Source organism: Xyrauchen texanus, chromosome 4 (genome assembly GCF_025860055.1).
Source record: "Xyrauchen texanus isolate HMW12.3.18 chromosome 4, RBS_HiC_50CHRs, whole genome shotgun sequence".
NCBI lineage: Eukaryota > Metazoa > Chordata > Actinopteri > Cypriniformes > Catostomidae > Xyrauchen > Xyrauchen texanus.
In genome coordinates, this window is record NC_068279.1 from 29,015,912 (window position 1) to 29,038,775 (window position 22,864).

Below are 22,864 nucleotides of genomic sequence, written 5' to 3' on the forward strand. Positions count from 1 at the left end.
TGAGACCTTCACAATAAGTACAGTCATCTTAAAGCAGTAGTGTTATTTGGGTTAGATTGCACATTCTAGTTGTACAAGAAGCCCAGAAGAGTAGGGCTGGGTAACGGTATACAGATTCCTGATTTGATTAGATTCTGATTCACAAGCTCTCGATTAGATTCTTATTTATTTGAGTATATTTCAGTTATAATGATAAATTTACAAACATATGAAATAAATTATCTCTCTGCTAATGCTGTAAATTATATAGGGAAACTTTTATATGGTGCATTATGAAAAAAATGTAAATAAATAAACTACATCAGGGCCCAAACTATGCAATTCAATTGGTATTATTTGAAAGATATAATAGATCAGCACAATCAAAATGTTAAAGTAAACAGATCGAATGATATTATGATTTTAAGAATCTATATCAGGATCATTTAAATGAAGATCTCGATTCATAGGAAAAATCAATTTTTTTTACCAAGCTCTAAAAAAAGGAACGAACACTAAAGTTATCTTAGGTAAGCAAGTTTTATCTTAGGTGAGCAAGCTTATAGTGTGGACTAGGTGGATATCAGCAGGTTTAACATTCAAGGTTTTGATTCTACAGGGAAGGCAAGAGGCCCTCTAAGCCTTTTATCCTTCCATTGTCTGAGTGAGGGTTGTCGTGATCTAAGTGGATACGGAGCTCACAGGCTCAACCTCCCTGAAGACCAAGCATACAGTCCCCATTTACACATCAAAATGCTGTAAGCCCCAGGACTAGACTGAAACATGTGTAGGTGTGTGCACACTGCACAGCATACACAAGTCATGTATTACGTTTAAGGCCTTTGCCTGTCTAAATAGAAGATCTAAATAAAATCGTCTCTAGACAGAAAACACAGTGAGTTGACTCAAAATTAAAGCCTGCACTGTCTCAACTCCCCTGTCTCAACCCCTTTCAAATGTTGCCTAAAAAGCTTTAGAAAGCATTTTTACACCTACATAAAAGCAGTGTTTTAGAAAAAGTAATGACACAAAAGTGACAATTCCTGCCCACTGAAGACTAAAATTGGCAAGAACTGGTCTCCATATTGTCTAGGGTTTGGCCAACATGCATGCATGAGTCAGGGCTGGTCACTTAACGCAGCATTAGTCCAAAACATTGGTGTTATGCCACACTGCATGTTTCGTGCAATGTCACACTGTATTCACCACCATTAATTCTCACTCATGTCATCACATTAGCCCTTACACATTTAATACAGTGCATACAATGTTCTGCAGAGATAAACAAAACAGGACAACTAGGGATATGCAAAACTACATATGTTAGTAATCAACTACTCAGTTGTCAGTATGACTAGTTGACAAGATGGTCTTAAGAAATCCCTGTAAATTAAGGCTGATGCACGAGTCACGTCCACCGTACTTGCGAGCGTGATTCTAATGGGCGTTCACATAGGATGCAATTTGTTAAAAAACAGCAAAACAGACCACAACGGAATGGAACACAAGGGCTTTGTTTGGGATTTCTTTTTTAAATATAACATGGTGTCTTAAAAACACATATGTGGTGAGATGTGACAGTCTGACCGCAGCTAAAGTGTTGCACACTAGAACCTCTGAAAAGCTGCATCTCTAAATTCATCCCCTTTAAATGGAACACAATACAGGGCCTGGGTAGCTCAGCGAGAATTGACTGACTCCCACCCCTGGAGTCGTGAGTTCGAATCCAGGGTGTGCTGACTGAGTCAGTCAGGTCTCCCAAGCATCCAAATTGGCCCAGTTGCTAGGGAGGGTAGAGTCACATGGGGTAATCCCCTCATGGTCGCGATTAGTAGTTCTCGCTCTCAATGGGGTGTGTGGAAAGTTGTGCGTGATCACAATCCGCCACGTGGATTGAGATGAGTAAACGCGCCACCACGACTAAGTAGTGGGAATTGGGTATTCCAATTTGGGGAGAAAAAGAACACGATACAACATCTTAAAGCAAAGACTAAAAAAAATCTGAAAATAAAATCAAGAAATTCAAGAGTTGTTTGGTGGATGACTAGACAATAATCCGGACCCATCCCTAATGGAGATGATGATGAAATACAAACCTCTAGTATATCAAACTTGGCGGTTTTGACTTTGCCCCAGGTCTTCTTTAGCCGCGACACTGGACTCATGTTCATTCCGGCTGTAAGACACACACAGAAACAGACACAGGTCAGCACACAGTGACAGCCAGCTTCCTGCAAGAGGTGCAGTTTCTCAGTAGCCAATAGTGCAGTTAGGCCCATGAGCCTACAGGGACAATAGCATTAGTAGGATCATCATTTCCCTCCGACAATAAGGTCAGCTTATATTGCAGAGGGTCACGGTGGTCTTGTGTGCTAAGCACTAATGACCATATGAGGTCATAGTGTTGACTGAAAATCATTAATGATAAAAATCAACCAAACAGATTAATCTGTACTGATGACAGTGAGCATCATTTGTCACTGGTTCTTGAAAATTAATAGGTGAAAAAGTGTATACATTTAAGCAACATTTTATCATGATGTTTCCAGTCTTTTGTGATTATTGGATAAGAACAGAGAATCACAAAAAACAAATTTTCACCTGAACATAACTGGTAATCATGTATATTCGCTATAGAGATCTCTTGATTTTATTTTTACTATTTTATTATTATTAATGGCTTCTATAGGTCTGGAAACACACATTTTATAAAGGTACACTACAGAATTCTGGGCTCTATATCAATAGCTGTGGAAAAACCCTGTTGACATTCAGTCACGAGAAGCACAATCATCAATCAGGTTTGATATTATTGGAGTGCTACCACATTGGATTCAATGCTGTTTACATGACTTGACATCAATAATTTGATTTTGTAGTGAATAATGACTTGAATTATGGTCCGTTCATTACACAAAGTGATCACGTGCTTTCAGAAGACTAGGAATATAAAGCACAAGTCGCTTGGACTAATTTTACTACACTTTTGGGTGCTTTAAAGCTTAAACAGGAGTCCCTATCAACTGATATTGTCTTTCAAATATATCCTATTGTGTTCTGCAAAAGAAAGATTAATGTGGGGAGTAAATTAGGGGTAGAGTAAATTATACAACTAACGATTATTTTGATAATTGATTAATTAATGATTATTAAAACATTAGGCGATTATTGCAACAATTAATCATTAGCTCTTAACCGATTATTCAGCTTGTGCCCCGACTTAAAATGTTGTAATAAACATGCTTACTAACAATAGAGGACAAAATAATCTTTTAAAAATGCCTCTAAATGACATTCACTTAATTAAAGGGGGAAAAAGTTTAATTCAGTAAAGAAATTCACTGCAAAAACTCCTAATGTTATCACGTGTTTTTGTCTTGTTTTCCATTTAAAATTGTCTAAAAATCCTTAACAAGATACATTTATTTGAGAAGCAACATATAAGATATTTAGATTTTAAGATATATTATCTAAAAGCAAGTCTAAATATATTACATGCTGCTTCTCAGGTGAATGCATGTTTTTTTTTTAAGGATTTTAAGATTTAACATTTTTTGTATTTTAATATTATATTCAACATTCTCAGATAACAATTTTGACTTCTGCAGTATAGCTGCTTAAGTAAATGTATGTTGTTTTAAAAGGAGTTTTAGATATTTATATTGGAAAACATGCCAAAACAAAAACAGTAGAAAATGTATGTGATGAATGTGGCGAAGACTACCTCTCTCAACTTTCTTTTCAATTCAATCCATCTTTAACTCACAAAAAAACAAACTCTTTTATTAGTAAAGCTCCATTAGATCGGGCATTCGCACAACTCATAGAAGAGGCACTGACCGCACAGAGAAATGCCAGTTTCAGAGTTTGTAGTTATTTACATGATCTGCTTCTGTATTATTTGAACTTTAATAAAGCTATAATGCAATAAATATAACTGCATTTAAGATGTAATGCTGGGGTGTTTCCTATAAATGCTCTCGACACGCAAGTTTTGCTTCAGCAGAGCGACAGCTTCACTTATTCCACACTTCCACAGTGTGCTTGTATATTTACTTATTTTGTATTTTTGCCTCATACTTTGTGGTCTACATAACCTGAAAATGTTTGCATCTGGACTGTGATCAGTGTAATTCTTCCTCTCCTCGGTCAGGTGCGAACTGCAGTGCATCATAACGGGATCTCATTTTAAGTTAAATGAGAAAACGACTATGACAACGAACATTTTTGTTGGCTATTTTTTTTTATTGTTGACGTTGTCAATAACGTCAACTGATCGTTAAAGCCTTAGAGTAAATAATGACATCGGACCTAACTTTCAGTTTTGGGTAAACTGTTCCTTTAAGGAAACATGGGAATGAACTGATGGCCAAGGCAAACTAGTATCTCTGATACATGATGTTTGTAGTTTATGCATGCAAATTTAATTTGCCTATATTACTGTACTTGATCTAGATTATTTCAGTTATTTTATACACCAAATACAACAACATTAAGCATGGACAATCACAGCAACACCATCTACAAAAGACCCATCTGACTCTCCAAGCCTTTTGTAGCAGTAACAATTTGTCTGTACTATTTATCGGTCGGCCGATATTAGCCTTCCACAAATATAACGGTATCTGTGTATATGTTTTCCGATATGAAAACTTTTTTCAGAACATCTAACGCAGAAAACAATGCTTGGGGTGATTTAGTGTTTCATAATGTAGTTTGTCCAGAAGAGCGCACTCCGACTCAGGAAATGTATTTCAATATATCTAATATAACATTAACCCTGTCCCAGACAACCATGTCCCTCATGTTTATTAAATCTGCTTGCCGTGTTAGCCAGCTATAGTTTGTCAGTGCAGTCAGTAACGTTGCAGCTCAGCAGACAATGGATTGTGTCTGTTGAGTGTTCATTTCACACTACGTTGTTACCTAGTTGGTGAGACGCAATACTGGAAAGTAAATAAAGTCCATCTTAAACTCTTTGTGACCATGAGTTTATAGCTAACTAGCTAACCACGTAGCTACTTTCATTACTTGTCAGCTGAGTGGAAGCTAATCTGTAAACATGTATTCACCAAACTTTTTTGTTCAGGATTCGCAGTTTGTCAGATTTTCCACCATTGAAAGTTTCCCCTGAACTTGTATAGCAGAATACAGTGTAACACTGCTGCTGCTGTTTATCTCTTGACTCGGCAGGTGTAAATGCTTCAGTTTTACAACCTGCCCCTAATTGACTTGCAGTATTTAAATGGTCAGCAATTGACTGATACTAAACATACAGGATTTATGTTTATTTAGCCATTTACTGTATTTTCATTTATTCTTTATTTTCTCAATGTTCATTTCTAGGATTGGTTGACAATGTATAATAATAATGTCAAAAATTCTTTGATAAAAATATTTGTTTAAGAAAGCAGCCTTCGGAGTACTTTGCATAGTCATATCAGTGCAAAATCGATGCACAATCCACAGAAAAGGTCCGTTTTCATTCCAGCTCATAAATTAACTATATAGGCCACCATATCGATAATCAGTGAATTTTCCCCCTCTAAATCGGTCGGGCTCTAGTACTAACAGGTGTCAGGCCCAGAGCTAAAGCACCACACATGATATCATGAAACTAGTGAGAATGATCTTTCAGTTCTAGTCACGTGCTGAAGCTTTATTCACGTCACACAATGTACGCTGCCTCCAAACAAACACGAGCAGGCAGTGATCAACCTTTCCCATGACTTGTTTGTTCTCTTCCAGTGACTTTAATATCTGCCCTGCATCTCTAGGGAGAGAGGCTTGTGTAAGAGCCCCAGCCTGTGAACTTGTCCCCAGGGAATGACCAGTAAAAGGACAGCTGGTTCCACTCCCTCCCTCCCACTATCCCTCTCTCACAGAGTCTCTCCCTGGCTCAGTCTATTGGATTGGTCAGTACTGACCATCTGCCTGAGGGACGCCTCTCCCTCATTCCAGCTCACACTCACATAGGCTGAACAGCTGCCTGCTCTCTCTGTTCCTCTAGCCACAATGCCTAAGGCGCAGGACTGGGTGGGCTTACGACAGCAGAGGACTCGGTCCAATAAATGAGCGACTTATTAACACAGCTAAGGGGTTAATCTCACGAAACCACGTCCGGATCATATTTCAACCTAAAATCAAAATGTTTTTTTTTTTTTTTGCATAAACAAAATTGAGCCTAGGAAAATTACAATCTTTACAGAAATGCATCTGGATGTTTTACATAAGTTTTTTTTTATTTTTTTTTTTATTCTAATGATTGTCAAATGGCGATTATCATTAGATTCTAATTATATTAACGCTGCTTTACTGTATTACTTGTCAAAATTAGAGTAATACAATTATATTTTTATTAAAATGTAGATCAAATATTACCACAATGTATAAATACTTGAATATCATTATTTTTTCATATTACAGTTAAGAAAATTACATGTTTAATTTCAGTAATGATAACAAATCCATGATACTGGTCACAAAAAAAATTATTTTCTTTGTTAAATATAATTTCTTATTTCTTTGACTTGGGGGTGAAATGTGAATCCGTACATGTTCTTGACAAGTTTCATCAAGTGCATCCTATTATTTTATGTTTATATTATTGTTAATTACTGATTAATAGGGATGATCTAATAAAAAAAAAATTGAGAATGAGTAGGAGTACCGATACTTAATTTTTGGTACTTGCCGATACCAAGTCCGATACCAGTTTTTTTTTTTTATTTTGGTGTTTAAATGAACTCATTAAAAACTTTAATCAAATGAAAATAATAAACGTTCAACATTATATTGTATTACTTTTTTATTAAATAAAGTGCTGCATAACAGAGCATCAGATGTTAGATACTGCTTAAAGGAATATTTCACCCACAAATTTTAATTTGCTGATAATTTACTCACCCTCAGGCCAACCAAGAGTTTCTTTCTTCACCAAAACAGAATTTAAGATTTTTAGGATTTCATTTCAGGCCTCCTACTTTAAACAATGCAAGTGAAAATACAATCATATGAATGTACATATTTAGGGTGCATCAAAATAATCCACACGACTAAAGTTCTTCTGAACCCAAACGATTGATTATTTTTAGAAATAGAACAATACTTATATATTTTAAACTAAAAATCTTTGCTTCCGTACATCTCCGTGACGTGCGCTCATGAGAGGGATGGCGTAAACTCATTAGTAATGTCACGCATCACGTGGAGGAGGAGTCAGAAGTGTAATAATGGATGTATAGTAATATTTAGTTAACTAAAATCCCAGATTCATCAATGTAAATCTTGAGGCACAACTAAACAGAATAGTCTGCATGATAAATATCCAGTGAAAATAAATGCTCACAGCGTGTAAGAGGTTTTACATTGCTGTGTGTGCCAAGCATACAAGATCAGGGATTAGAAAAGCAAACCAAATCCTGCCAAAACAGCAAACTGTCCTATCCAAACAGATATGTAGAGAACAAAAGGGCTTTCTGTGGCTAAAGAAACTGGAGCAAAGTGTTGCAAGTGACGTCAAAGCACTCACTAATGATAGCCATGAGAGAGTTGAAATTGCCAATGTTGAAGCATTCTCGTGCCACGTCGATGAAGAACTCAATGACTCTGGCTCGATGTTTCTTCTTCACAGGCTATATGAAATAAAAAATAAAAAATCATAAACACCAAATTACTAACATATTTATCACTTATGATTTCAATGCTCATTAAAAACTAAATATGTTCTTAAAACTTCCTTATGATAAAAATCTAATCCAAAATATGCATTTTATAACTATGTAAAATCACATCAGAATCTCTAACTGTACAACACAACTTGTTTATTTACATGCAGTTGAAGTTGTTGGATGAGTCCAGGTAATCAAAACAGATAATTACCATGCAGATTTCTGTCGCCACCAGGTAGCTGAGCCTGTTGAACCACTCCACATAGGCCTCCAGATTACTTGCTTTCTTGTGATCACTAAAACATCTCTGTAAGAATAAAACATTTATAGATCAAGCAACATCATTTTGATTACAAGTAGCATTCATGTTTAAGTTTGTTCAAGAGCCTAATTTATGACGATGTGACACCTCACACTTGAGTGTGAATCCCAATTTGATATTTAATTGGTTTTAATCTTAAAATCTGAGCAATAAAAAAAAATGATGGCATGTATTGACTGTGTCGGACTGGAATATTGTTACTTAAATGATCTCCAAGAACTTCACATACTGTGATTCTTTCATAATGAGCAGTGCATTCCCAACCCAAGAACAAAGGCATCCAAGATGACTGATGATCTCCAGCAATGCACATTCAATCAAAGAGCTTGTTTGCCTTGGAGACCCACCATGCTCAGTGGGCCCTTGCCCTATTGTCCATTTGTGGAATGTGTGCACACATTCGTCTGAAAGCTTGGGTCATTCTAACCCTCTCATTCTTTGCATTCCAATGGTCTGACTGCACTGTCCGTCACTCAAAAGCCCAATCCACCCTGCTCCATGTTAGACAGACAACATCAGAGAACTACAGTCGTGCACAAGGACCCTCTGGAGCGACGACGACAAGAACAAAGGAGAAAGCGCACCAAAAAAAAAAACGCCCTTCCATAGGCTGTTGCCTAGGCAGCTGAATAGCAATAGGTTTTCTCTAGTGAGGCAGGGCTGTGCAAACTTTTGGCGGGTTATTGTGAGAAAGCTAGTTGCTAGGATTTTGCCACAAAAGGACACAGTGTTAAACATCAGGAGGGAAATTTGGATGGTGATATATTGGACGTGGGTGCAAGGAATGTGCCGTGAGCACTGTGTGAAAAAGGTGACAATGTTGATCCTGGGGGTTAGCATAAATATTTTGAGTATTGAGTATTTTTTGATGACCTTGTTGACCATAAATAGGAAGGGACTGTTACCTTGTCATTATCAAGAGGGTCTTTCTGAACAAATGCCTGAACAAACTCATCTGGTCCGATGTAGCTCAGTCTTTCCTGCAATATAACGTTGATATCAACTTAATCATTGAAGTTAATCAAAATGGTCACGTTGAAAACATACATTATTATTGACGGAGTAAATAAATACCCCACTGTTAGGTTAGCAGAGAGGAATGTAAGGTCATGCAAGTTCATCTCACCAGTTCTATGTGTGTGAGTTGTTGTGCCAGGGTGAATGGGTCACTACAGATGGTCAGAATGTCCCTTTGGATGGACTGAGGCTTGGTCTTCAGCACGGTTAATCTATCGGTCACAGAGGAGTTGATCTTGGCCAGGGCCTCCTCATATTGGCTGAGTGTGGTAAGCTTACGGATCAGTGTTTGTGTCATCTGTTGCACTGTTTTACGATAGAGCTGCAGAGATAGAAAGGCAGAGAGAAGACGTGATTTACAACAATAATTTTATTATACAGTGTAAAATATCAAATAAAATAACCATTTATGTAAAAAAAAAAAAAAAAGGACAAATCATGTCCTACACTAACAAGAAATCTGAGGGAATGCATGGAGTATTTGCTCTGCAAACATTCGATGACATGACGTTGTCACTGAAAACATATGGCACTTTTCCACTGGAAGTTACGGTTTGACTCTACTCGCTTTTCGGAGTTTGCATTTCCACTGCAGTTTAGTGCCATCTCTATGTGGGTGGGATTATGGGTTGATCGTCATAGTTGCGCCGCCTCTACTGTCGTGACATCATTTTAAATATGACACAAACTGACCAAAACAATAACTAGCAGTTAGCTACTAGCTCATTGTGCTGCATAAAGCAGTTGTTGTGTTTTTACACAAGTGTAACAGTTAAATTGGCCTGGTTGTTTTAGAAGCAAGCTTCCAGTAGCTGGTCAACTAAATAAAGTGAAGCTTTCAAGTGGAGTATAGAGTTACAATAATAAAACATACCATCCTCCATCGTGGATCAACGCCAGTCCAGGGCACTCTCCGTCCCATTGCTTGCTGGTTCTGTAGTCACTTTTAAGTGTTTTTAACTTTTCCCTACACTGTTGGTATTTCTGGTGGTAGCAGTGTGCGGTGAGACACTTCCTGAGAGACTTTTTTGTTGTGCTCATCGCTAACGAGTGGACCGTCTGCACCTCATTCATTGAACACAGTGTGGTTTTGTGCACAACCATTTCTTTTTTCACAATTCGAAATTCGCATGAACAAATGATACTGCTATTGCCGTTTTAACTTTAAAACTAGCGAGTTGGTTTCACATGTCGGAAATCCAGTGACGCTGCTAGTGACAATTCTCCCGGACCAATCAGTGATCTGCAGGAATGTGAAGTCACATTTAGCATAGACTAAGCTCGCTTGGATCCTCGACCGAGGTTGTACTAAAAAAAAGTATCAGGTACCAGGTACTATACACAGTGGAAAACCCCCAAAAAGGGAGCAGAGTCGAGTTGTACCGTGCAGTGGAAAAGCCCTAATACAGAGGTGGCAGCACACAAAGCTCTAGATTTTCAGGTGTATAATGGTGGAACAAAGCCTTTTCCTCATGACTGTTCAACTATGATGGCACATCTGCTGAAAGGATCTACCATTTCAAGAGAGGGTGTTGAGTGTTAAATTAAAAGTTAATGCAGGATTATGAAAGAGCAGCACACTCCAATCACGTCCTTCAAAGATTTGCAAATAGGACCAAGAGTTTTGCATGCTTCACACTTTCCATTATAACTCAACCACATCATCTTGTGTTATCTAATAACAAGGGCATGACAGAGTTCTGGACTTCTGTTGCATTAGAGGAGAGCAGCGGTCATGCCTTATTGCTCAACATGGTCATTAGCCGAAAACATCCACATCTTTTGCCAGTAAACAGCCGTGTGCCTTAAGTAGGTCCCATAAATGCTTCCTTGGATTTGGATAAGACTGGAATGAGAGCAGGAGGAATTTCTTCTCATGAATGCTTTGCTTCACAAATATAGGACACTGATGTAATTTCAAGACTGCAAATATATAGTTTGCTTCTCAAACTTTTTTCATGATGGGTTTGGAACGTTTAAAGCCAGCAATAAACAGTTATTTCAACATTTCTCTCAGGCTGCTGTACAATGCTTGGAAGCACAGAATATTAAAAAAAAAAACTGGCCCATCAATCTGTCTTGTGGGTGGGTAATGTTAAATATTGTTAAAGCATGTTAATAATGTGCTTTTTCACTTCAGTGCTTTGTTTTTAACTGAAACAAGTTACTATGAAACATGAAAAACATGTACAGACAGAGAACAAAGTTTTTTTATATTTGCTTCGAGGTAGCGTAATTAATTATTACTGATTTGAAACAAGGTAGCACAGACAAATCAGAACCACCAAACTAACTAGAAACACCAACAAATTTGTTCTAAATAATATACACACAAATTTTGTTTCTGTGCATTCTTAAAGTATTGATGCCTTGACAAGAGACTTTTGCCAAGAGTACTGAAGGAGGTGGCAAGAACTTGCAACATTTTAAGAGATCACAGAAAATATTTTTAACTTATTCAAGGTCTATCATATGCGGAAATGTCTGCCACCACACAAACATAGGAAAGAACAATTATTTTTAGCAAGAGTTCTTGGCAATAACAGGCTGACATTTTGAAGCAGCAAAGGGGTTACACACTTGTTGTGGTTAAAAGAAAGTCACTTTTGTAAGTGTGCTGCCTCCACATTTTTAATCCTGGCACAAGCATACAACAGTCGGCCTCATGGCACAGCCTCAGATTGAGTCCAGATCTCTCTGGCATGGAAACACCACTTCCAGGTCAAGGGTGAAGACTGAACCAAAGCACATTTACACAAGTCTCAGCCTTTTCTATAAAGCAGCCCACATGCATAATGCCAATCTAAGCTGACCAGAAGCCTAAGGATCAAACTGTGGTCTGGAGACCGATGTTACGGCATCTATTCTCAGCTCCTCCACCAAAAGCTAGAGATGTAACTACCAGCAAGAAGCCAGCAAAAGGCAGGTCACTCAACTGCTGGCAAACTCGTCAAGACAAATGAGGGTTAGCAGAAGTAAAAAAATAACGCCCTAACTGGATTCCAATTCATAGTAGCCTTGTTACTGTATGATGGGCTCCTAGCACTGGAGTTGACATTTTAAAATGTGCCACACTGCTCTCAGTTGGGCAAATGTCTGGCTATAAATACATCCATTGTGTGGATGTGCCTGCTGTGAATCTCCAGTCAGATGCAGAGTCAGTGCTTTACTGTAATAGACACTCATGAATACCATTCACTTGCGAGTACATGCCATTCACATGGTGGAAAAAACAATGAGTTTCTGAATTGCATAAGGACAACACACTGATTCATGGTCTAAACGAATATGTTCTTCATGCTGCGAGACAGTTCTTGTGTACGCATAGACACAAATCTATATACAACAATGTACAAAAAGACTATAAAGACTTGAGACTGTTGAGTTTATTTTGAACCGAGAGGACATGAAATGTGTACAACATAATAGGGTGTTGTGATGGTATTTTATAGTATTGTGATACAGTATCATGAGTAGGGTTGAAACGGTATGAGATTTTCACAGTATGATAACAGTCTCAGAAAATATCACGGTTTCACGGTATCATGGTATACGGTATTACACAATTACTATTATCAGTGAAAACAGAAGGATTATTTTATTTAATTATTTATGAGCAAACACTTTATTATAATTGAAACTTGAAAACATTTATTTTATTGAAGTATGTGTAAAAAAAGTCTCCCTTTTGAAAATAAAATAAATAGAAAAAATAAGAAAGCTAACAGAATTATAATAATAAATCGATAGCATATAACTATAACATATTATATAACTAAAGCAAATTAGTTTATATGTTAAATGAACTACTAAATGAAAAATAACATCAGCTGTGTGAGCTTTTGAAGTAATGTCCTATGATTATTAACAGTTAACATACTGTATGTGTGCGACAGTGAGGCCAGACTGTCTGTCCCTTTAACTCTGCTTCTCAACTGGTTTTGCTTCAGGACAGATTTTACATTGGACATCAAGTGGCGACCTGCCATAGATTAAACATAACCTGTATTTAATGTATCTTGAGTTGCATTTCCTTTTATGTTGCATAGTTTTGTTCATGGTTTTCCAGTACAAGGACACATGCATCAAGTGACATTATTTTTGTTGTTGATGTCAACGTTTGACTTTCAGCACACAACTGAATAACACAGACTGCATGACTTCGATAAATGAATACTGCAAGAGTTAGATTAACATACAGGCGCGAAGGGAAATTGCACAAATAATAAATACAAATACATATTTGTCTCTGGCTTGCTTTTGCTCGCATGTCAATGATGCCAAGATCTACTATTATATTTAATCACCGAGAAGGATTACCTGCAAAATTAGTAGCACCAAACATCACAAGCAGCCTCAAGAATGGACACAGAGTAGCCGTATAACACTTTTCCTTGAGCAGAATATTGCACTACAGATCGCCAAGTTTGTTCAAAGGGATAGATATGGCCATTTCTGCCAGATAGAAATAGCGCACTGGTGTGCATGGTTGCCAGATTGCACAAAATAAGTATAACTTTAGGCGGAATATTTCCAATTTGCGCTAGTATAAATCTCAAACTGGGGGTGTTGCGTCTCTTATCTGGCAACCCTGAGCAAGTAAACGCTTGTGGAAACAATGCAAGTTAACTGAAAAATCCAATGAAAAATAAAAACGCTTTTACGATAAATTAGCCGCGGGCCACATTAAACCATGTGGAGGTCCTGATCCAGCTAGGTTATAAATTGCCTATGTCTGCTTTAGCTGTTTGTGAGATTATCATTAAATCTGCCACGGCAGTCCTAAATAGTCTTATCACTTGGGCGGCCGCCGAAATATCTTCCATGGGAGAACCATGGCATTGCGCATGTGACATTCTCCGTCCGGTTGCATTATTTTCTCAATACCGTAGATAAGAAAATATACATGCGTATGATAACCGTCAATTTTCAAACCGTGGTATACCGTGAAACCGTTATACCGCTGCAACCCTAATCATGAGGTATATGAAATATACCTCATGATAATGTATTAATATTCAAACAGCAAGAATCAATATTGTTAATAACTTCAACAATTTGTCAAGCATTTTTTTATTATCATTTATTTTACTGACATACATAACATCTGTGGCTCTACGATGAAGTAAAGCAAGCATTTTAGCACTTGCAGCACTGAAGCCCAATGAAGATAAATGAGAAACTAAGGAGTTAAAGACCACAATATCAATTTTGAAAGGCAATACACTAAACAAAGAATGACAAATTTAGTTGTATTGCAACACATACAAACAATATATTATTGTATTAACAGGTCCCTGCTGACTCCCACCAGCAGTACAACGTTAAACCCCAAAGAAAACTCGACTCTCATTATTCAGTTAGAGCTTTCCATGTTGTCTTTTGAAAGTACATATGGTCTTATTAGCTTATTGCCCCCTTTCACTTGACTGAGGAGGTGGTCCAACAATGTACACATTTCCCCTATGAGCTAAGCTGGGCCACAGTAGGTCATCGATCTTCTATGCCAGGATATAGCAGATCAATAATCACACATGCATTTACTCCACAAGTCACTAGAGGACAAGTGTCTGGTTGTCTTTTCAGGCTGAACATTTGTCTGAACTTGATGGATCAGTGTTCTCCATCTTCAAAGGTCTATTCTAACTACCACCCTGCAGTTAATCATTAGGCTAATGCTCACAAACCATGTGAAATAAACAGAGCTAAATTTAGCAAATATCTTTTCATTCAGTCTCGCTGTACACTAACAAAATAAGTGTTCCTGATAGAAAAGGACTGGACTAAAGAGCAAAAAGCCCAGAGGGATGTTTGAGTACAAAGCTTTGAGAGCTGCCAACTTTAACCATATTCAAAAGGAAGTACAGCCTCGGCTGTGGCTGATAGTCATCAAAAGGACATGAGCATAAAGGATGTACAATAAATCCGTTACACAAACTGATGTACTAAATAACAGAACACACAGAGTGCTGTTTTGTTCCTTGTGCCCAGCAAGTGTGCTCTACGCAGGTTTAAAAAAAAAAAAAACCTGATGGCATAAATTATTAACCAAAATGTGGTGAAAGAAAATACCTTTGAGAAAATTTACTAAGCCAGTAACAGAGTAACATACAAGTCAGCACTAATGAAACCATTTAAATGCATCCGGTGAAGAACACCAGTGGAGACAAAAGTGACTGCACAAAAGAGCTTTCTTGCTCCTCTTTCAATCTGCTTTGGGACTAAGCCCCACGGATGCCTTTTACTTTGTCTATGCTAACAGTAGAGCTGAAGTCATAAAGACATGCTAATGCCTTTGACGTGAGCATTCACACCTTTCACCTTTTCTTAATTAAGACCACAGTAAAAAAAACATTGTATCCTTTAGTTCCTATTTCCTTGAGAATCCAAATACAAGGGTGTGATGAGTGACTCCAGCCAGGTCTCCTAAGCAACCAAATTGGCCCATTTGAAAGAGAGGGTAGAGTCACATGGGGTAACCTCCCCCATGTCGCTATAATGTGGTTCGCTCTCAGTGGGGTGCGTGGATGTCACGGTATGTCCCTGTCATAATGCGCTCAACAAGACACGTGATTAGATGCATGGGTTCACAGTCTCAGACACAACTAAGATTCATCCTCCACCACCCGGATTGATCATCACTATGCCACCACGAGGACTTACAGGACTTACATTGGGGAGAATTATTATTTTTTAAATCACTTTGTTTCCAATGTATCTGGCAAAGGCGGACTTACTTCATCTCCAGTACTCAGTCGATGTGTTAGTTCTTTCAGACTCTTCATCATTCTCTCATCCCTAAAGTCATAGGGAAATGTCTCAGTCCACTCAGTCAGCAACTGCAGGATCTTGGGAGCAATTTTCCTGACACTTGCCTGCAGATAAAGATCATGAACATTTATTTGTTTGTCTTAAGGAATATTCTCAGCCTCAGAGTTTAAGTTTATTGTTAAAGTTAGAACATCTTTAAGTCTGTCTCTCAGAATTTGACAAAGTAATCTATGAAACTAAAACACAATCCATGAACTGAATCTCAGTGCAATAATACACTCGCATTTTTTGTGTTGTACCTTGTCTGCCTGAGGATCGCTGAGTCTCTGCTGGTCCACACACAAATGGCACACTTTAGACATCAGCTCATATGGGTGAATGAAGAGACGGGAACTAAGCAGGAATGTGAAGATGTATGTCCTCTGTGAGTCAGTAAAAATTAGAACAGTTAGTAGGTAAGAAATTAACAAATACACATTTGCATAGTCTTAATCTGTGACATAAAAATGTAGTTCTGAAAGTTAGATCTGACAGAAATATTGCTGATTACAGGTAGAGAACAGATTTGGTCTAGAGATCGACTGATATTGGTTTTTAATGACCGTTAAGATGGTATTTCAGTCAAGTTTTCAATGCAACATTTGTCAGAAAACTCACATCAGGATAGTATTCCACAGTTGGGACCAAGTGCTCAATAAGAGCTTCCAAGGATCCTGACACCAGGTTGTTTTCATGATAATACAGGCCCCCATAATCCTCTTCCTTGGTTTTATAGAGATTCTTGTTGTAGCCAGTCGACCCATACACCACTGGAAACGGTGGTGTTTGAGGCATTTTGTCCTGTTGAAAGACAAAGAAACATACCTATAAGTGTGAGGAGCTACAGATAAGCCCAAATACAATCATAAACAGACAGTGATGCATGAACTGATTTGTTAATGGTAAGCCTTGGTTCTCATTCAGAAAATGTTGTTTACCTTTGTGTAAAACACAAGGTCCCCAGTATCATTATATGAAGCGGAGTAGAAAATTACTCCACCGCGGATGGACGACTCGTGGGGATGAATATTTTGCGATTAATCTCAATGTGCAAACACCTACCATGATTGAGCCTGTGAGAAATGTTATGCTTAATCTCCATTCAGTGGGTTTTTCAGAGAATGAGAATGCCTACTCACACCCACACTTGCTATTATCCGCCATAAAAAAGCTGAACATACTGCCAGCAAGTCTCACACTGCATGAACCAACATGGTGCCTTTACCTCACGTGGACATAAAAAACAGAGCTTCTTTTAACTGTGGATATGGTACAAAAACACAATGACCTATGAGAACTGATGCCTCTGAAAAGAATGATTCTTGTGTTTCCCTCAAAACCAAAAATGTGGACCATCACAGATGAGAGTCCTATGAGCCAGTCAGTATTAGCGAAGAGGCGAAAAGCAACCAAATACTGGCCTTTACCCACACAAACAGTTCTGACTCACATTTCCTCCCTCCTTTGACTTCTGTATCTTCCAGGCTCCACAAAAATGTTTGCACATGTGGACGGATCACCTGATCATTCTGGAAAATCTAGTGTACCAGCATGAGCTTTGATGCCATTTAAAAGTTTAATTTATGACTTTATGTGAGCAGGCAGATTCCAGGAGACAGCCGTGAACACCAGAGCACATATGGGCCTCTCAATGGAGGCTTTCAGAGCCTTGGCATGGGTACCAGGGGACACCCCAAACAATGTGCAGCACCAATGGCCGCCTGCATTTAGTTATGGATATCAGAGTGTCAGGGTCGGACAGGAGTGTGCAGGGGGAAGGGTAGCTGTATGACGCAGTTTATCCTTTAGTCCAACGCCCCCCACAAGGAGAGGTCCTTCATGAAACCATAGGAATTAGCATCAAAATGAAAGACCAAGAGGTCAAAGCTGCAATTGCATGCACCCCCCACCACACACACAAAGCATCTGCTTTACCATGTGTTATATCATCTGAACATGTCAATGACATGAACTGAAGAAGACCAAATAGTCACAAGTGACTTTCATAACCTGTAATTGACAATTTGCCTAGCTCTGTAAAATCACAAAATCCACATCCGGTTTCATTCTCTGGCTTATAAAAAATGAGAGAAACTGACAATATTTGACAAACCTTCTGATTTTAGAAAAAGAATCCAACCACTGTTGACTTATTCAGTTCTCTCATTTTATGTCCAGAAACCTGCACATCTGTTTGTGTAACCCTAATAGCACCCAGGCAAAAATGCAAATCTGCAAAAACTGCAGCAGAAAAAGCAATGCTGTCAAAAAGCTTTTGAATCGGGCTAGACGACATACCAGCTGCAGCTCAATCTAATTCGGTGAAAGCACAAAACAAAACTGAGGCTGATTAGAAATAGCACGGAATCAGGATTTATTTACTTTTTGGTTGCAGGTGTCAAGTATGGCCAGCCACATGTCCGCTCCCTTCTCTTGCTTAAACAATCACTGTCGCTTTGCTAAGAGATTACACTTCACCACAGGTTGTGTAAAGCATAAGCAAACAAAAAATATCCATGCTCTCACAGAATTACTGCGCTGTCTTGGTTTCAGCTTTTATTGTAACTATGAGAGCATTTTGCATACATGACTGCGTTTTAGATAGTTGTGACTTAGAAAGCTGAAAACATTCAGTTCCACCCATATGTTGACTGTACTGTTAATATCTCAATTTACTTCCTCAAGCACAGAAATGCTACATCCAGTGAGATAAGTAAACTGTATAAACTTCTAATATGAACATGAATTGTGAAACAACAAAACCCTGATGTTCTGGGCTGTTTTGAAACTGGTTTCCTAACACAGTGTGTGAAACTTGAGGTGGAGAAATATTTGATATGATAAGCACAAAATATGATGGAAACATTTACTGAGTAAACTTATTGAATTTAGGAATTTAAACTGTGCATCAAAAAGGCATGTGGCTGGAAAAGTTGTTTATAACTGGACTAACCATCTAGTCCAGTTATAAACCATAACCACCGAAATGTTTCTAGTCATCCTGAAATACCGGTGACCTGAAAATCCAAAGCCTGCAAAGAGTTTGCGGAGCAAATAAGTCAGATACAAATTTAAACTGTGCCGAGAGCAGGTTTATTGACACATTTCCTATAAATCTGCATGGTAAAGTCCTAAACATGGAGTAACACACACAGTGCTTCCCGAAATGTGTCACGTGCGGTCTCTCCCAGACTCGAGACAAGGTCTTTAAAGTGTTTTGTCTGTGTGCTCTAAATCAAGTCACACAGAGTATTTTACTAATGAAAAAGTCACAGTGGCTACAATTTATCTGGATGATTTTGTTCTTTTGAACACATTCTTTTTTGCGATATTATGGTTTATCGCATGAAATAAATTCATAACTTGGATGGAAACATAGCTATTTACTCACCCATATGTCCTTCCAAACCAATCTCACTTCTGTGAAATATTAGGCAAAATGTTAGGGACAGAGCGCCTCAGTCACCATTCACTCTCATTACATGGAAAAAAAATGCTATGAAAATGAATGGTGACTGAGGCTAGCATTCTACATCTGCTTTTGTGTTACACAAAAAATAGAATTAATACAAGTTTGGAAAACACGAGTGTTAGTAAATTGTGAAAATTTTATTTTGGACATTTTAACTAGGTTATCCCGTTAAAGTGTGCTGGCTTCATGTTATATAATGATAAGGTCCTAATAAATAGGGAGGCATGAAAACTGCTGTGATGACAAGAAATGTAGGCCTTTTCCCACTCCCCCAAGAGTAGTCATGTCAAAGAACTCAAAAAGATCCAAACAAACATCTGTCTGCTGTATTCACTGTAAATGAATTTAAGAGCGAATTGTAACCGTTGTATAGACCATAATAAATAGAGTTCAGAGGAAAATTTTATGTTCAAGACATCACGGAAAGAGGAAACAGTCGAAGGCGCTTTGGAATAAGGCAATATGACATGACAATGTCTTCTCTCCGTGTATTTAGAAATTGAGTCTTATGGTTTCTGTCCAAGTGGGTTATGTTAGCCTTGGGAAATGAACAGGTGTGTGTGTGTATGTGTGTGTAAGAAGGTGGGGGAAGGGAGCTGTAGCTTCACTAAAACTACTCAAGTGTGTTTGAGTAAATAATGGGTTGGCTGGCGAAACAAATTGTGTTGTCCTCAATGTAAAAGCACTTCGAGCTACCTGCAAGACTGGTATTACAGAGGAGTAATCTCACTAAAGGGCAAAGTGCATCCTAATCACAGAGACCTGATCCAGATCAAAGCAGGATCCAGCTACACAATATTGATCCACAAACACTCATTTCAGATAAAGTCTTAAATAAATTCTGGCATGTAGGCTACATAGGTTCTTGTGTCACGATAAATTATGTAACCTGTAAGGCAGCTGATGTGTACACAGATTAGTGAAAAGAACCACCATTAAACAATTTATAATGAAAGAATACTGTATATACATAAAAGATAGATAAGCTCAAAAGTCCAACTTTACACAATCTAAATGCTATTTTCCATTGAATACAACATTGAAAAATCTTAGTTGCAATGTTAATTTTTGTAAAGATAATGGAATTAATAAAAGCCCAGGAGACAAACGTTGGTGCACACACTAACTTTAGTGCGCATCATGCATAAACATAACATGCTATATAGAACGTTTTACTCCTATATGCTCTTAAAGCAATGCAAAGGTTTGCATTTGTTTTCTACTGTGAAGCACACCAGCAACTGTGATAACTTGCACACAAACCCTCAACAGTTAATTAACAGAACAGGGTAGAGTAGAGACTGTGACAGTGTCCATAAATTTGAATAGTTGAAATAAGAAATCTGTATTTCATACAATGCGGAATATTTAGTAATCCTGCATTTTGTTGATTTATTGGGAATGGTTGACAGCCACTTTCCAACACAGCGATTTTAAGAATTGCACATTATCTATTCTTATTACTGACGGACACATAGCTGGTCCTAATGTGCAAAACAGCATTCATTCATTCATTCATTCATTCATTCATTCAACGCATCAATCTAGTGCATCTCTTGCTCGGCCGTCTCAAACAATACTCGAGTTCCTCACCTAGAAATGAAGTGCGATTCCGCTGTAGATCAGCCCTGCACAAGTTTGCCTTTGAATGGGAGCGCGAGCTGAACCTCCGGACACGCAAGCACACTCTCCAAAAGAAACAAATCTCAAAACAATTTATTTCTTTAAAATAGTCTTAAACAGCGTTGCCGAAGCGTGCGTATTCCCAGGTCATACGGATACAGACTGTGGCATGCAAGCGCATGAGGCGTATAAATATATCCATGCAGTATGTGTGAGGTGCGCTTTCAGTCCACGAGCTCAAGCGAGTGTGCCAAGACTGAGCGCGCGAATAGTATGATAGCAGTAGGCTGCCTGGAGTATGTGAGACAGCCAATCAGTGGAGAGCACCAGTCATCTGTCTGCAGCACCTAAAAAACAGAAATATAAAAATGTTCCCACGAAAAAGGCAACTGAAAAAAGAACTAAACGCCTACTCTATCGAAACTAGAAAATCCCTGCTATCACCACGAACTATTCTGAATTTATAATTTCTCCTAATTCACAGGTGAACTGGGTATTTTTTTATTGGAAGTATTATTGTGAGCTTGTTTGGCTAGTGTGAATGGGAAATGTTCTGAAGAATAGGGAACTTCCCTTGTGTCTTGCTTTGAAGATGGTGATAGATCAACTAATACAGACCGTAGAACAAACTTCCACTCATCTTTAGTTAGATCATGTTTTTAAACAAGGTTTTTGTAGTTCTAATAGAACTAATAAAAATCTGTAATCTTTTTTTAACAGGTTAAATTAACAAATTATGTTAAACACAATGCATTGTTAATGACTTATATGCCCATCTAGTCTCATCGAAAAAGCCAACATACTATTTTACGCTATAAAAAATTTGTTATTTCTTTTTAAATCCCTAAACCAAAACCAAAATTTCCAATTGTAACTGCTCATAAAGCATCCAGCAAATTTGGCACAGAACTTTAGACTGTTCTGACTCTGGTTGCTGTAACTTTTCAAACTGAATTTTCACAACGCTTCTCCTCATGTATTTTGACCTACTGGAACTACCGTCTATAATGCCTGCTGTGTGCCTTTCAATTTGGATGTAGGTTTTTCTGATCAATTACGTAATGTTATAATTTTATAATTCACAGATTTAGTATATTTATAAGTATTGTTTATTTCAGTGGGTTTATTATAAGCAACCACTTCTTTAAACTCGTGTAGTTTATTTTAATAGGCTTTTAAAAATAAGTAATTTATAATGTGTAATTAATACATTAAAATTAAATCAATAAATTAAATAATTTTGTAATATTAAACAAAGTTTAACAGAAGTAAATTTTCTCACCTAAATTAATTCAATGTGTTAAACTTTCTGTAACAACCACATTTTGGAAAGAGACACCCCCACCTCTGTAATAAACACAGCAATTTTAGTCCTGTCTGAATCAGTACATGAAATCACAAACGTTGTTTGATTACAACTGAAAATCAAGCATCGTTTAGAAAACTAGTCCCGTACGAATAGGACTAAAGGCACTGGGACTCCAAAGAACCACAATGAGAGCCATTATCTCCAAACGGAGAAAACTTGGCACAGTAGTGAACCTTCCCAGAAGTGGCCGACCTTCCAAAATTCCTCCAAGAGCACAGCGATGACATCCAGGAAGTCACAAAAACGCCAAGGACAACATCAAAGGAAATGCAGGCCTCTCTTGCATCAATAAAGTTCACTGTTCATGACTCAACTATCAGAAAGACACTGGCCAAAAATGTCAAAGAGTGGCGAGGCGAAAAACACTGCTACCCCAGAAGAACATTAAGGCTCGTCTGAATTTTGCCAAAACACACCTTGATGATCCTTAAAGCTTTTTGGAGAATGTTCTGTTGACTGATGAGTCGAAAGTTGAACTAATTGGAAGATAGGGGTCCCATTACATCTGGAGTAAATCAAACACAAATTTCCACAAAAAGAGCATCATACCTACTGTCAAGCATGGTGGTGGTAGTGTGATGGTGTGGGGATTCTTTGCTGCT

At 37.9% G+C, this 22,864-nt stretch overlaps 1 protein-coding gene across 1 annotated transcript in view; it reads right to left on the reverse strand.

The window, feature by feature from the left end:
* The window catches only part of rasgef1ba (RasGEF domain family, member 1Ba), a 30,485-nt gene extending 9,336 nt beyond the window's left edge, over nucleotides 1-21,149 (reverse strand). Inside the window, exons 1-9 of the mRNA XM_052113808.1 lie at nucleotides 20,864-21,149; nucleotides 16,417-16,599; nucleotides 16,059-16,181; nucleotides 15,726-15,863; nucleotides 9,098-9,310; nucleotides 8,877-8,951; nucleotides 7,861-7,956; nucleotides 7,511-7,613; nucleotides 2,076-2,155 (exon numbers count right to left, since the gene is read on the reverse strand). Of these exons, the coding sequence (XP_051969768.1) occupies nucleotides 2,076-2,155; nucleotides 7,511-7,613; nucleotides 7,861-7,956; nucleotides 8,877-8,951; nucleotides 9,098-9,310; nucleotides 15,726-15,863; nucleotides 16,059-16,181; nucleotides 16,417-16,593 (1,005 nt within the window). The 5' untranslated portion in view covers nucleotides 16,594-16,599; nucleotides 20,864-21,149. The remainder of the gene's footprint in view (nucleotides 1-2,075; nucleotides 2,156-7,510; nucleotides 7,614-7,860; nucleotides 7,957-8,876; nucleotides 8,952-9,097; nucleotides 9,311-15,725; nucleotides 15,864-16,058; nucleotides 16,182-16,416; nucleotides 16,600-20,863) is intronic.
* Between the last annotated feature and the right edge of the window lie 1,715 nt (nucleotides 21,150-22,864).